Source organism: Canis lupus, chromosome 13, assembly GCF_011100685.1.
Source record: "Canis lupus familiaris isolate Mischka breed German Shepherd chromosome 13, alternate assembly UU_Cfam_GSD_1.0, whole genome shotgun sequence".
In the NCBI taxonomy this organism is placed as follows: Eukaryota; Metazoa; Chordata; class Mammalia; order Carnivora; family Canidae; genus Canis; species Canis lupus.
Window position 1 is genome coordinate 3,934,834 of NC_049234.1, and position 15,295 is coordinate 3,950,128.

The window sequence follows — 15,295 nt, forward strand, 5'->3', positions numbered from 1 at the left end:
GTAATGTCTTAGAAATTGGCCTTTAGCAACATATATATGTCTCCTTAGGCAAGGGAAACAAAAGCAAAAATAAACTATCATGACTACAGCAGAGGAGACCATCAACAAAGCAAAAAGGCAACCTACAGAATGAGAGAAAATATTTGCAAATATTTTATATATGTGATAATCCAGTAAGAAGTTAGTATACAAAATATGTGAAGAATGTACACAAGTCAATAACAAAACAATGTATCACCTGGTTGAAAAAATGGGCTGAAGGGGAAAAAATGGGCAGAGAAGCTAAATAGACACTTTTCCAAAGAAGATATCAGATGACCAACCAACACATGAAAAAATGTTCAACATCACTAATTATCAAGGAAATGCAGAACAAAACCGCAATGAGATATCATCTCACACATGTCAGAATATCTAGTACTAAAAAGACAAGAAATAACAAGCTCTGGTGAGGATGTGGAGAAAAAAAGAACCCTCATGCACTGTTGCTGGAAAATGTAAGTTGGTGTGGCCACTGTGGAAAACCATATGGAAGTTCCTCAAAAACTTAAAAACAGAAATACCATATAATCCCATAATTCTACTACTGAGTATTTATCCAAAGAAAACAAAAACAGAAATTTGAAAAGATACATGCTCCCTTATGTTCTTTGCAGCATTATATACAGCAGCAATAGATGTGTGAATTGATCTCAAGCATTCATCAATAGATGAACAGATAAAGATATAATATGTATGTACACACACACACACACACACACACACACACTGAAATACTACTCAGCATAAAAAAGAATGAGATCTTGCAATTTATGACAACATGGATGGACCTAGAGGGAATCATCATAAGTGGAATAAGTCAGAGAAAGACAAATACCATATGATTTCACCTCTATGTGGAATTTTAAAAAATAAAACATATGAACAAACAAACAAACAAAAAACAGAAATAGGCTCATAAACACAGAGAACAAATCGGTGATGGCCAGAGGGGAGGAGGTTGAGGATGGGCCAAATATATGAAGGGAATTACAGGTACAAACTTATAGTTATAAAATAAATCAGTCCTTGAGATGAAAAATACAGCATAGGAAATATAATCAATAACATTGTAATAACGTTGTATGGTGACAGGGTGGTGACTACACTTATCATGGTGAACACTGAATAATGTATAGAATTGTCAAGTCAGTTGCACACCTGAAACTAGTATCACATTGTATGCCAACTACATTTCAATAATACCAAAAAATAAAGTGGCTTATTTTTGACACATGGAAATACTCAAATATTTGTTGACTAATCCCAAACTAAAAAAGAAGTAGAAAACATCATTAATGTGTCTCCTACTTAGAATTCTGTATAAATGACAACCACTTGCTAATTTAAGTAATCTCTTATTTTATCAAAAACTATCCTTATAAGAACCATTCTTTTTCTAGCTCCTTGAGTTCAAAGTGTAGTTTATGTCTGTTAAACTGTCTTGTTTCTTAAACTATACATTCAAGGGCTAGATTTTCCTTTGAGAACCTAGCTGGCTGCATTCCACAAGTTTTGATATATATAATAATCTTATTGTTATTTAGTTCATATTCTATTACTTTATATTTTCACTCTAGTCTCATTTTAAGATAGCTTCTCAATTCCTAAGTAGACAGAACTTTTGGCAATCTTTCATCATTAATTTCTAATTTTACTGCATTAAAATCTAAAGGGTCTGTATAATTTCTGCTTTTTGGAATTTATTGATATGTCGAAGGCTTGTGGAACAATGATGTTTCATACTATGTTTATATTTTCTTCTATAGGCAGGATGTTTTATAGATCTACAGTGAACAAGTTCCCAAAGGGAAAACTATACTGAGGAGTCCACAGTTTTTCAATAAGCAGGAGAACATGGATGTACCAGTGTGAGAATATGGTGGTAGGTTAAAGGACAGTGAGTTCCCTTTAAGGTTCAACTGAGCAAATTAATTTTCCTGTAACAAACATATTAGTATAACAAACACAATTTTTAAAAATATACAGTTCATAAATTTAAGAGATCATAGTAATACAGTTGTAATCTTGATTTATCCATTATCAGTAAACAGAGGATTTTATAACCAAAATAATAAAATATAGTTCATCTTACAAAAAACCTTTGCCATATCTGACTTTTTCATGATAGTATTTCTGTGGTCACCAGAATATAAATGCATTACTGAGAAAGGAAATGATTACTCCAGCATCATGAATTTCATAAGGCTTCTTATTAAGTACAATTTAAACTTACATTTCCATGCTAAGAAGTTAAAACCTATAATTTCTAATTACCATCATATACACAGTACACAGTAATGTTCTATGAATGTTCCACTTACGGTGAATACAACATGACCACTTAGTGTGCATTTACTGTATGTCTGATACTATTTGAAGTGCTTTAAGTACACCAATTCATCAATAATCCTTTGTGATAAGTAGTATTATTATCATCTCCCTTTCATGGTGAGGAAATGGGGATAAGAGGTTAAGAAACTTGCTCATCTTGTTAGAAAGTAGCAGAACCAGGATTCAAACTCAGGTAGACTGGCTGCAGCCTACATCTGTTATGTGAGAAACACATCTCTTTATGAAACTCAGGTATATTATCTCTGAGAAACAAAATTAAAAATAAAAGACAACTGAGTTTAAAGTGTCAAATTATGACAGTTAATGTCTTCATAATAACTATTCATATTTAGAAGTATTAATGTTCAGGGGTGCCTGGATGGCTCAGTTGGTTGTGTCTGACTCTTGGCTTCAGGCTCAGGTTGTGATCTCAGGGTTGTGAGGTTGAGCCCTGAGTGAGACTCTGTGCTCAGTGTGGAGTCAACTTAAGATTTTTACTCCCTGTCTGTCCCTCCCCGCCAGTTCTCTCTCTCTCTCTCTAAAATAAATAAATAAATATTTAAAAAATTTAAATAAAAGTATTAATTCAGATGGATTAATCTCATTAAACAAATAAAAGATAAACAGGCCTTAAAAAAATAACTAATGCTGGGAGCCTGGGTGGTTCAGTCGGTTAAGCAGTTGACTCTTAATTTCAGCTCAGGTCACGATCTCAGGATCCTGAGATCAAGCTCTATGGTAGGCTCCACGCTCAGCAGGGAGTCTGCTTGAGGATTCTCTCTTCTTTTCCCTTGGTCTTTCCCCCTGCTCATGCTCATTCTCTCTCTTTTCCTCTCTAAAATAACTCTTTAAAAAATATTAACATAAAAGTCATAACACAGACCCATGGGGATTTATGAGGGTAAACATATATATACATATTAAATTCAATTTACTCAAAGATAATCCTACTAAATGCCTATAATTATTATGAGTAATTTATTGAGCTTATTAATTCTAAGATTTATCAGCCTCCTACTTCTGTTACAAATTTCAAGTTTCAAAGGATTTCACAAAACCAATTTGTTCATGCAAACCAAGGCTGTCACAGACATTTTTTAAAAAATATTTTATTTATTTATATTTGAGGGAGAGAGAAAGCATACACAAACTGGTGGGAGGGGCAAAGGGAGAGGGAGGAAGCCCCATGACGTTGGGTTCAATACCAGGATCCCAGGATCACGACCTGAGCTGAAGGCAGACACTTAACCAACTGAGCCGCCCAGGTATCCCTGTCACAGACATTTCATTTTATTTTTTTAAATATTTTTATTTATTTATTCATAGAAACACAGAGAGAGAGAGAGAGAGGCAGAGACACAGGCAGAGGAAGAAGCAGGCTCCACGCAGAGAGGCTGACATGGGACTCCATCCAGGGTCTCCAGGATTACGCCCTGGGCTGCGGCAGCGATAAACTGCTGCGTCACCGGGGCTGCCCTGTCACAGACATTTTAAAAGTAGACTGGTATGCTACAAATGCTTTCAATGAAATATAATACTTTAGTAGCTTTGCTTGCTATAATGTTTTAGCTAGCAGTAATACATTTTTAAACACCTTACCTTTGAGAATCCAAGTTCCACAAGTAATCTGTCAGCTACAAACTCAATATACTGTTTCATCAAAACACAATTCATTCCAATGAGGCCAACTGGCAAGGCTTCCGTTAAAAACTCCTGAGATATGAACAAAAACAAAATAAAGTACAGGGACAGAACAGAAATGCATATTTTCCAAATAAAAACAGGGTTTTAGTTTTTTAGTCTTCTAAGTCCCTGAGAAAAGTATACTAGGATAAATTCTTTCAACATGGCAATGTCCATTTGTTTAAAAATGTTTGGGGGTATTACTATTCACAGTATTTCACATTCTCAAGTTGCCAGAGTAAGTTGAAACTAACAAATTACTGGTATTTTATACAATGGCATTATAGGACCTTAATTCATAGGCTTTCTCCATAGAAAAAAGGGGATACTTTGTTCTGAAATATCTGGAAAAAGATTCACCAAAGATGAACATGATTATGGAAGGGAAAGAGTGAAACACAATTAACAAAGAAAATGAAAAAATAAAAGTGAATCAGAGGGCTGGGAGATAAACTGAACTCCAACTATATTGAAAGACAGTGGTAAAGTGTTAAGAGGGGAAAAATAAAAACATTAACTATCTGGATTTAGTTCTCAAAATGATTAAAATACCAAAATGCATTTTATGCATTTTCTCCTTCCCAACATGAAAACCATGGCTATCAAACTATATAGTATTTTTTTTAAAAAAAGAGTTTAGGGGATCCCTGGGTGGCGCAGCGGTTTGGCGCCTGCCTTTGGCCCAGGGCGCGATCCTGGAGACCCCGGATCGAATCCCACATCGGGCTCCCGGTGCATGGAGCCTGCTTCTCCCTCTGCCTGTGTCTCTGCCTCTTTCTCTCTCTCTCTCTCTCTATCATAAATAAATAAAAATTAAAAAAAAAAAAAGAGTTTAGATTTTTACATTCTATAAATTGTTTTACTATTCACTAATTCATTGATTTACTAATTCTATAAACATTTAATGCATGCTTCAAGCTAGGTATCTTGCTCGGTTTTGAAAATACAAAACAAACAAGAAACAGTCATTGCTCTTCAGTAGCTGAAAATCTAAAAGCAAGGAAGCAAACTAACATAATTATTTGCTGTGGCCGTAGAATGTGTCAGATCAATGAGACAGAAAAAAATCCTGAAATAGATTTTTGTATATATAAAACTCTTAACATTTACTTACAAACAAAATTATAAACTGACATAATAATTGCAATGCATCATCTGTTGGTACTGTCAGATTGACTATATAAAATTGCTGATACGTGCTTTGACCTACAAGTGGCAATTTCCTATGAGTCAACCCAATACACTAATGGCATAAACATACGAGAAAAAGAGATGTGCTAATCATATATGCTTCCCTGCTTACCTGCTCAATTTCAACAGCATTAACAATGATCTCCCTGACCCTTTCTTCTGAAGGTTTATTTACTAAGTATTGAAACATCAGGCAAGCAAAGTCACAGTGAAGCCCCTAAAACAGAAGAAAAATACCATTGTTGAAGAATGTTTAATCACCTATTTTCACACCTGTCATGTGTCAGGCGTCATATAAAGAAGGCTCTAGGAATGCAACACAGAATTTCTGGAAGATAGAGGAGGGATTCATAGTACCAGGAACTACTTCCTTTCAAATCTCATTAAAATGCCAATTATAATAACCTATCATGAAATGTTTCAGTGCCAGTAAATCTTAATTCGTCAGTGTGAAAGATGAATTAATTAACAAGAAGAATAACAACTACAAATCTGCAACCAAAATCATTTTGGAAAGGAAAACAAAGAAAGAGCTGAAATGAAAATTCATTCATTTCTTATGTCTAAAAAAACTAAGTGACTGAAAACGATGTGTTTAAAGAAAAGGTGAAACTGATTCAGAGATTTCAAAAAGACAACATGTTTATTAAATAAGAATGACTCAAGATAAAAATAAATTCAGTGCAATGAAAATGAAAAGAATGAAGAACGCCATTGGAAGCTGTACAAAACAGAAATGACACTGCTGATAACCAAAGAAGAAAATAAACTTGTGACCTACCTGTAGAACAGAATGGTTACACAAATGCAAGAAATGGGTTAGAGCTTTACATAATTAGAGCACAGAGCAAGAAGATCCAATCTACAATTAACAGGATTCTAAAACACAGAACAGACGGTATAAAGCTAAAAACAACAGAATTGCAAAGTCAAAACAAAGAAAGAGGCCAGAGACAGAGGAAGATGATGCAGTGCCAAACAAAATTAAGCTAGAGACTATAAAATGAAGCAAGGCAGAGTCAATGAACATTTCTAAGCTACAAAGAAAAACAATTTTTTTTTGTAAGCCACCAGAGTGACAAGGATGAAGGAATGTGCACCTTACAGGGTTACAAATAAGAGTTTGCTTGGGTTTTTTCTAAATAAATCAACAAAAACCAAAGACAAATGAAAGACAAGACTCAAATCAAAGGCTGTATTCCAAGGATTATTTACCTACTTATCATTCCCAGAAGAAGCATCAGAAAAAAAAAAAAAAAAAAAAACTTAAAAAAACAAAAACAAAAACAAAAAAACAAACCTTTTTGAACAGCTAATATTAAGCAGATTTGTTAGGCAAACATTCTTCCCAGACTGGACTCAAGAGGATACTTCAGATTACCAAAGGCTGAATTTCAAATAAACCGTGAAAGCTGTTAAAGTGTTGATTAGAACTGACAGCGAGCCACATATTACAGAGATGAGTAAATCAAAGGTAGGCACTCATATTGCTAAATCAATAAGTGAATAAAATTAATTTTGAAGTTTAAAGCAAGTCCAATCAAAACCTCAATAGCATTGTTTTTAGTTAAAAGAATATGAGACTAGAACTTGATTATTTGAACAACTAAAAAGGAAGGATAAATTAAGTAATGTGACAGAGGTGCCAATTATCAATACAATGGCAACATATCACAAAATATAACTGTATAAAATTAACATGTTATATATCTTAAATTTGCCAAGGTATGTCTTTTTTTGTATGTATGTCAAATGCATTGCTTTTTGTTTGTTTTAATAATAAATTTATTTTTTATTGGTGTTCAATTTGCCAACATACAGAATAACATGTAGTGCTCAACCCGTCAAGTGCCCCCCTCAGGGCCTGTCACCCATTCACCCCCACCTCCTGCCCTCCTCCCCTTCCACCACTCCTAGTTCATTTCCCAGAGTTAGGAGTCTTCCATGTTCTGTCTCCCTTTCTGATATTTCCTACCCATTTCTTCTCCCTTCCCTTCTATTCCCTTTCACTATTATTTATATTCCCCAAATGAATGAGAACATATAATGTTTGTCCTTCTCTGATTGACTCATTTCACTCAGCATAATACCCTCCAGTTCCATCCACGTGGAAGCAAATGGTAGGTATTTGTCATTTCTAATGGCTGAGGAATATTCCATTGTATACATAAACCACATCTTCTTTATCCATTCATCTTTCGATGGACACCGAGGCTCCTTCCACAGTTTGGCTATTGTGGACATTGCTGCTATAAACATCGGGGTGCAGGTGTCCCGGCATTTCATTGCATCTGTATCTTTGGGGTAAATCCCCAACAGTGCAATTGCTGGGTCGTAGGGCAGGTCTAGTTTTAACTCTTTGAGGAACCTCCACACAGTTTTGCAGAGTGGCTGCACCAGTTCACATTCCCACCAACAGTGTAAGAGGGTTCCCTTTTCTCCACATCCTCTCCAACATTTGTGGTTTCCTGCCTTGTTAATTTTCCCCATTCTCACTGGTGTGAGGTGGGATCTCATTGTGGTTTTGATTTGTATTTCCCTGATGGCAAGTGATGCAGAGCATTTTCTCATGTGCGTGTTGGCCATGTCTATGTCTTCCTCTGTGAGATTTCTGTTCATGTCTTTTGCCCATTTCATGATTGGATTGTTTGTTTCTTTGCTGTTGAGTTTAATAAGTTCTTTATAGATCTTGGAAACTAGCCCTTTATCTGATAGGTCACTTGCAAATATCTTCTCCCATTCTGTAGGTTGTCTTTTAGTTTTGTTGACTGTATCCTTTGCTGTGCAAAAGCTTCTTATCTTGATGAAGTCCCAATAGTTCATTTTTGCTTTTGTTTCTTTTGCCTTCGTGGCTGTATCTTGCAAGAAGTTACTGTGGCCGAGTTCAAAAAGGGTGTTGCCTGTGTTCTCCTCTAGGATTTGATGGACTCTTGTCTCACATTTAGATCTTTCATCCATTTTGAGTTTATCTTTGTGTATGGTGAAAGAGAGTGATCTAGTTTCATTCTTCTGCATGTGGATGTCCAATTTTCCCAGCACCATTTATTGAAGAGACTGTCTTTCTTCCAGTGGATAGTCTTTCCTCCTTTATCAAGTATTAGTTGACCATAAACTTGAGGGTCCACTTCTGGATTCTCTATTCTGTTCCATTGATTTATGTGTCTGTTTTTGTGCCAGTACCACACTGTCTTGATGACCACAGCTTTGTAGTACAACCTGAAATCTGGCAGTGTGATGCCCCCAGCTATGGTTTTCTTTTTTAAAATTCCCCTGGCTATTCGGGGTCTTTTCTGATTCCACACAAATCTTAAAATAATTTGTTCTAACTCTCTGAAGAAAGTCCATGGTATTTTGATAGGGATTGCATTAAACGTGTATATTGCCCTGGGTAACATTGACCTTTTCACAATATTAATTCTGCCAATCCATGAGCATGGAATATTTTTCCATCTCTTTGTGTCTTCCTCAATTTCTTTCAGAAGTGTTCTATAGTTTTTATGGTATAGATCCTTTACCTCTTTGGTTAGGTTTATTCCTAGGTATCTTATGCTTTTGGGTGCAATTGTAAATGGGATTGACTCCTTAATTTCCCTTTCTTCAGTCTCACTATTAGTGTATAGAAATGCCACTGACTTCTGGGCATTAATTTTGTATCCTGCCACGATGCCAAATTGCTGTATGAGTTCTAGCAACCTTGGGTGGAGGCTTTTGGGTTTTCTAGGTAGAGTATCGGGATCCCTGGGTGGCGCAGCGGTTTGGCGCCTGCCTTTGGCCCAGGGCGCGATCCTGGAGACCCGGGATCGAATCCCACGTCGGGCTCCCAGTGCATGGAGCCTGCTTCTCCCTCTGCCTGTCTCTCTCTCTCTCTCTCTCTCTCTCTCTCTCTCTGTGTGACTATCATAAATAAATAAAATTAAAAAAAAATAGTGTCTAGGTAGAGTATCATGTCATTGGCGAAGAGGGAGAGTTTGACTTCTTCTTTGCCAATTTGAATGCCTTTAATGTCTTTTTGTTGTCTGATTGCTGAGGCTAGGACTTCCAGTACTATGTTGAATAGCAGTGGTGAGAGTGGACATCCCTGTCTTGTTCCTGATCTTAGGGGAAAGGCTCCCAGTGCTTCCCCATTGAGAATGATATTTGCTGTGGGCTTTTCGTAGATGGCTTTTAAGATGTTGAGGAATGTTCCCTCTATCCCTACACTCTGAAGAGTTTTGATCAGGAACGGATGCTGTATTTTGTCAAATGCTTTCCCTGCATCTAATGAGAGGATCATTTGGTTCTTGGTTTTTCTCTTGCTGATATGATGAATCACATTGATTGTCTTATGGGTGTTGAACCAGCCTTGTGTCCCGGGGATAAATCCTACTTGGTCATTGAGCATAATTTTCTTAATGTACTATTGGATCCTATTGGCTAGTATCTTTTTGAGAATTTTTGCATCCATGTTCATCAGGGATATTGGTCTATAATTCTCCTTTTTGGTGGGGTCTTTGTCTGGTTTTGGAATTAAGGTGATGCTGGCCTCATAGAACGAATTTGGAAGTACTCCATCTCTTTCTATCTTTCCAAACAGCTTTAGTAGAATAGGTATGGTTTCTTCTTTAAACGTTTGATAGAATTCCCCTGGGAAGCCATCTGGACCTGGACTCTTGTGTCTTGGGAGGTTTCTGATGACTGCTTCAATTTCCTCCCTGGTTATTGGCCTGTTCAGGTTTTCTATTTCTCCCTGTTCCAGTTTTGGTAGTTGTTGCTTTCCAGGAATGCGTCCATTTCTTCTAGATTGCCTAATTTATTGGCGTATAGCTGTTCATAATATGTTTTTTAAATCGTTTGTATTTCCTTGGTGTTGGTAGTGATCTCTCCTTTCTCATTCACGATTTTATTAATTTGAGTCTTCTCTCTCTTCTTTTTAATAAGGCTGGCTAATGGTTTATCTATTTTATTAATTCTTTCAAAGAACAAACTCCTGGTTTTGTTGATCTGTTCCACAGTTCTTCTGGTCTCGATTTCGTTGAGTTCTGCTTGAATCTTTATTAACTCTCTTCTCCTGGGTGTAGGATCTATTTGCTGTTTTTTCTCTAGCTACTTTAGGTGTAAGGTTAGCTTTTGTATTTGAGTTCTTTCTAGTTTTTGAATGGATGCTTGTATTGTGATGTATTTCCCCCTCAGGACTGCTTTTGCTGCATCCCAAAGATTTTGAACGGTTGTATCTTCATTCTCATTAGTTTCCAGGAATCTTTTTAATTCTTCCTTAATTTCCTGGTTGACCCTTTCATCTTTTAGCAGGATGGTCCTTAACCTGCATGTGTCTGAAGTCCTTCCAAACTTCTTGTTGTGATTTAGTTCTAATTTCAAGGCATTATGGTCTGAGAATATGCAGGGGGACGATCCCAATCTTTTGGTATCGGTTCAGACCCGATTTGTGACCCAGTATGTGTTCTATTCTGGAAAAAGTTCCATGTGCACTTGAGAAGAATGTGTATTCAGTTGAGTTTGGATGTAAAGTTCCATAGATATCTGTGAAATCCATCTGGTCCAGTGTATTATTTAAAGCTCTCGTTTCTTTGGAGATGTTGTGTTTAGAAGACCTATCGAGTGTAGAAAGCGCTAAATTGAAGTCACCAAGTATAAGTGTATTATTATCTAAGTATGTCTTAACTTCGGTTATTAATTGATTGATATATTTGGCAGCTCCCACATTCGGGACATATATATTGAGGATTGTTAAGTCCTCTTGTTGGATAGATCCTTTAATTATGAGATAGTGTCCCTCTTCATCTCTCACTAGTCTTTGGGGTAAATTTTAGTTTATCTGATATAAGGATGGCTACCCCTGCTTTCTTTTGAGGACCATTCGAATGGTAAATGGTTCTCCAACCTTTTATTTTCAGGCTGTAGGTGTCCTTCTGTCTAAAATGAGTCTCTTGTAGACAGCAAAGAGATGGGTCCTGCTTTTTTATCCAGTCTGAAACCCTGAGCCTTTTGATGGGGTCATTAAGCCCGTTCACATTCAGAGTTACTATTGAAAGATATGAGTTTAGTGTCATCATGATATCTATTCAGTCCTTGTTTTTGTGGATTGTTCCACTGGACTTCTTCTTAAAGGGGAATTTTAAGAGTCCCCCTTAAAATTTCTTGCAGAGCTAGTTTGGAGGTCACATATTATTTCAGTTCCTGCCTGTCTTGGAAGCTCTTTATCTCTCCTTCCATTCTGAATGAGAGCCTTGCTGGATAAAGTATTCAGGGTTGCATGTTTTTCTCATTTAGGACCCTGAATATATCCTGCCAACCCTTTCTGGCCTGCCAGGTCTCTGTGGAGAGGTCTGCTGTTACCCTAATACTCCTCCCCATAAAAGTCAGGGATTTCTTGTTTCTTGCTGCTTTAAGGATCTTCTCTTTATCTTTGGAATTTGCAAGCTTAACTATTAAATGTCGAGGTGTTGAACGGTTTTTATTGATTTTGGGGGGATCTATTTCCTGGATCTGAATGCCTGTTTCCCTTCCCAGATTAGGAAAGTTTTCAGCTAGGATTTGTTCCAATACATATTCTGGACCTCTGTCCCTTTCAGCACCCTCGGGAACCCCAATTAAACATAGGTTTTTCTTCCTCAGGCTGTCATTTATTGCCCTTAATCTATCCTCATGGTCTTTTGTTTGTCTTTTTTCCTCAGTTTCCCTCTTTGCCATCAACTTGTCTTCTACGTCACTCACTGGTTCTTCCGCCTCGTTAACCCTCGTCGTTAGGACTTCTAGTTTGGATTGCATCTCATTCAATTGATTTTTAATTTCTGCCTGATTGGATCTAAATTCTGCAGTCATGAAGTCTCTTGAGTCCTTTATGCTTTTTTCTAGAGCCACCAGTAGCTTTATAATAGTGCTTCTGAATTGGCTTTCTGATATTGAATTGTAATCCAAATTTTGTAATTCTGTGGGAGAGAGGACTGTTTCTGATTCTTTCTTTTGAGGTGAGGTTTTCCTTCTAGTCATTTTGCTCAGTGCAGAGTGGCCAAAAACAAGCTGTATTGAGAAAAGGAGAAAAAGAGAGGAGAGAAAGAAGGAAAGAAAAGAGAAAAAGAAAAAAGAAAAAAGTAAGAAAAAAGAGAAGAAAAAGAGAAAGAAAAAGAAAGGAAAAAACAGGGTAGGGAAAGCAAGCAAAAAAAAAAAAAAAAAAAAGAAAAGAAAAAGAAAAAACCAACACGGGGTAGTATCTTCTGATTCTGTATACTTTAAGTCCCTTGACTTCCCCTGGAACTTGTCCGTCTAGCTGGTCTTCTGGGGGAGAGGCCTGTTGTGCTGATTTTCAGGTGTTAGCACTTGGGGGAGCTGCTCTGCCCCTGCCTGGTGCAGGGCTCAGTGGGGGTTGTTTACCTCGTGAGGCCCCAGGAGGAACCACCACAGTGGCAGCAGCCATCTCTGGAGCCCTGGAGTCAGCTCCTGCAGTAACTACGGAGCTGATCTGCTCAGCTCGGGGCAGGAGCGTCCTCGCTGTCCTGGGCCCTCCTGGCCTCTGCCTGTCCCGGGGGGAGGCCGGATCCTGGGCTGTGTCCTGGCGCCCTGTGCTCAACGCCTGCGCTGTTGGATTCGCGCTCCCAGCCAGGAAACCCCCTCTCTGCGGAGCCGCCTCCCGATCCCCTCCGAGCTGCTCTGGGTCCCGCCAAGCGCACTCTCCCCGGGGCGCAGTTGCTCTGTTAGTGTCCCAGGGAGCCTGAGGGCATCCCTGCCCTCCTGGGGTCTTGCTCTAATTCCCTGCGAGCCCTTTTCTGTCCAGGAAGATTGGTGAAGCTCCTGCTTCTCCAGGACGGAGCTTTTCTGTCCTGGGGGCACTCGCCCCGGCCTTAGCCGGCTTCTCGCGGGGCCCCTCCCCCTTGGAGGCCTTTTGTTTCTTTCTCTTTTCCCGTCTTCCTACCTTGATAGAAGCGTGAACTCTTCTCACTGTAGCATTCCAGCTGTTCTCTCTTTAAATCTCAGGCCAAATTCGTAGATTTTCAGGATGATTTGAAGGTTATCTAGGTAATTTGGTGGGGACAGGTGACTTGGGGACCCTACTCTTCCTCCATCTTGCCCCTCCCCTTTGTTCTGTCAAATGTATTTCAATTAAAAAATTAATCTGGAAGAATAAGTGGGCAGAATCTTCTAAGAACAGTTTTAATAGGAAAGTTAGGAAATTTATTCTACTAGTTATCAAAACAAAAAAACTACAATAACTAAAACTGTCTAGGGGCACCTGGGTGGCTCAGTTGGTTAAGCGTCTCACTTTTGATTTTGGTTTTAAGTCATGATCTCAGGATTGTGAAATCGAGCCCTGTGTCAGGCTCTGCTCTCTTTCTCTCTCCGTCCCTTCCCTTCCTCAAGAAAAAAAAAAAAAAGTTCTTTGACATGAAATTTGATAGGTTAATGAAAAGAAAAAATGGCCCCTAACAGATTTTAGTACACTTAAAAACCTTAACTATATCTGGGGCAGTCCCGGTGGCTCAGCGGTTTAGCACCACCTTCAGCCTGGGGTGTGATCCTGGAGACCCGGGATCAGGTCCCATGTCATGCTGCCTGAATGGAGCCTGCTTCTCCCTCTGCCTCTGTTTCTGCCTCTCTCTCTCTCTCTCTCTGTGTGTCTCTCATGAATAAATAAAATCTTTAAAGAAAAAAAAAACCTTACTATATAATAAAGAAGACACCACAAGTCAATGAAGAAGGATGGAATACTTAACAAAGATAACCAGAAAAACTTCCTAAGACTGCATGAAATAAAATCGCATTAAATTCTAACATTCTTTACAATATTTATACCTAATTCTATACTTATACTAAACAAATTCCAAATGTATTTCAGAGTTAGATGTTATAAACTCAAGAGGAAAATATGTGTGATTCCTTAACTCATCTCTGGAAGTGGATCACAACAATATCAGGTTTTTATATGTTATAAGAACAAAGGACAAATTGGGAAAATATTTGCAAAAAATACGACAAAAATAGTATTCTATATTATATTCATACAATAAATATAACAAACTCAATAAACACTTATTGAAAGCTCACTATGTCACTATGCACTATTCCCAGTCACTATGCACTGGGATATATATATATATATATATATAGATATATATATATAGATATATATATATAGATATACAGAAATAGGGACAAAATACAAGAATGGGTAAATACAGAAAAAAATACAAATGACTAATGTCATTATGAAAAAAAAGTTCAGGGATCCCTGGGTGGTGCAGCAGTTTGGCGCCTGCCTTTGGCCCAGGGCGCGATCCTGGAGACCCAGGATCGAATCCCACGTCGGGCTCCTGGTGCATGGAGCCTGCTTCTCCCTCTGCCTGTGTCTCTGCCTCTCTCTCTCTCTCTCTGAGTGACTATCATAAATAAATAAAAAAAAAATTAAAAAAAAAGAAAAAAAGAAAAAAAGTTCAATCTAAATAGTAATCAAATAAATGCAAATAAAACCAATAATGAGAAAGCATTACCGCTATCAAATTTGGCAAATATTTAAAACGTAAATCCAAATTTTGGTGAGGTTAGGTAAGAAAAGACATGTTCATATGTTGCTGAGTGGAGCTTTCTATAAAATTTCTGGGAAGAAATCTGGAAATTAGTATGGATGACCTTCAAAATGTTCATACCTTATAATGTGTGATATTACTTCTAGGCAATCTAGCTTAGGAAAATAATGTGAAATTGGGATAAAGCTTATAGACAAAAGACATTCATTTGCATTATAGCAAATAAAAAACCTAGAAACCTTTGAAACATTATAATGTTGTACCTAATAAAACTTAAAAAAAAACTACTTCCCCCCAAAATGCTTAATTTCACAGAAAAATGCTCATAATGTCTGCTACAGAAAAATCTAAGCTCATAAAAATATGATAAAAGCAGAATATTTCAAATTACAAAATCATGATGTTCACATATATCTATATAGGTTTAAATGTAAAAAACTGTCTAATAAGAAATACAATGAAATACTAAAAGTGGTTATCTCTGTTAAGATTGAGTAATTTTATTCTCTTAATTCCCTGTAATCATCACATAT

At 37.4% G+C, this 15,295-nt stretch overlaps 1 protein-coding gene across 5 annotated transcripts in view; it reads right to left on the reverse strand.

Annotated features, from left to right (window-relative positions):
* The window catches only part of RRM2B (ribonucleotide reductase regulatory TP53 inducible subunit M2B), a 64,107-nt gene that overhangs the window by 27,148 nt on the left and 21,664 nt on the right, over positions 1–15,295 (reverse strand). For all 5 annotated transcript variants that reach the window (XR_005368448.1, XM_038555244.1, XM_038555243.1 and 2 more), the window contains exons 7-8: positions 5,360–5,464; positions 3,973–4,086 (exon numbers count right to left, since the gene is read on the reverse strand). Coding sequence is in view for 4 of the 5 variants with exons in the window: in XM_038555244.1 (XP_038411172.1) it covers positions 3,973–4,086; positions 5,360–5,464 (219 nt within the window). In the remaining variant the exon portion in view is untranslated. The remainder of the gene's footprint in view (positions 1–3,972; positions 4,087–5,359; positions 5,465–15,295) is intronic.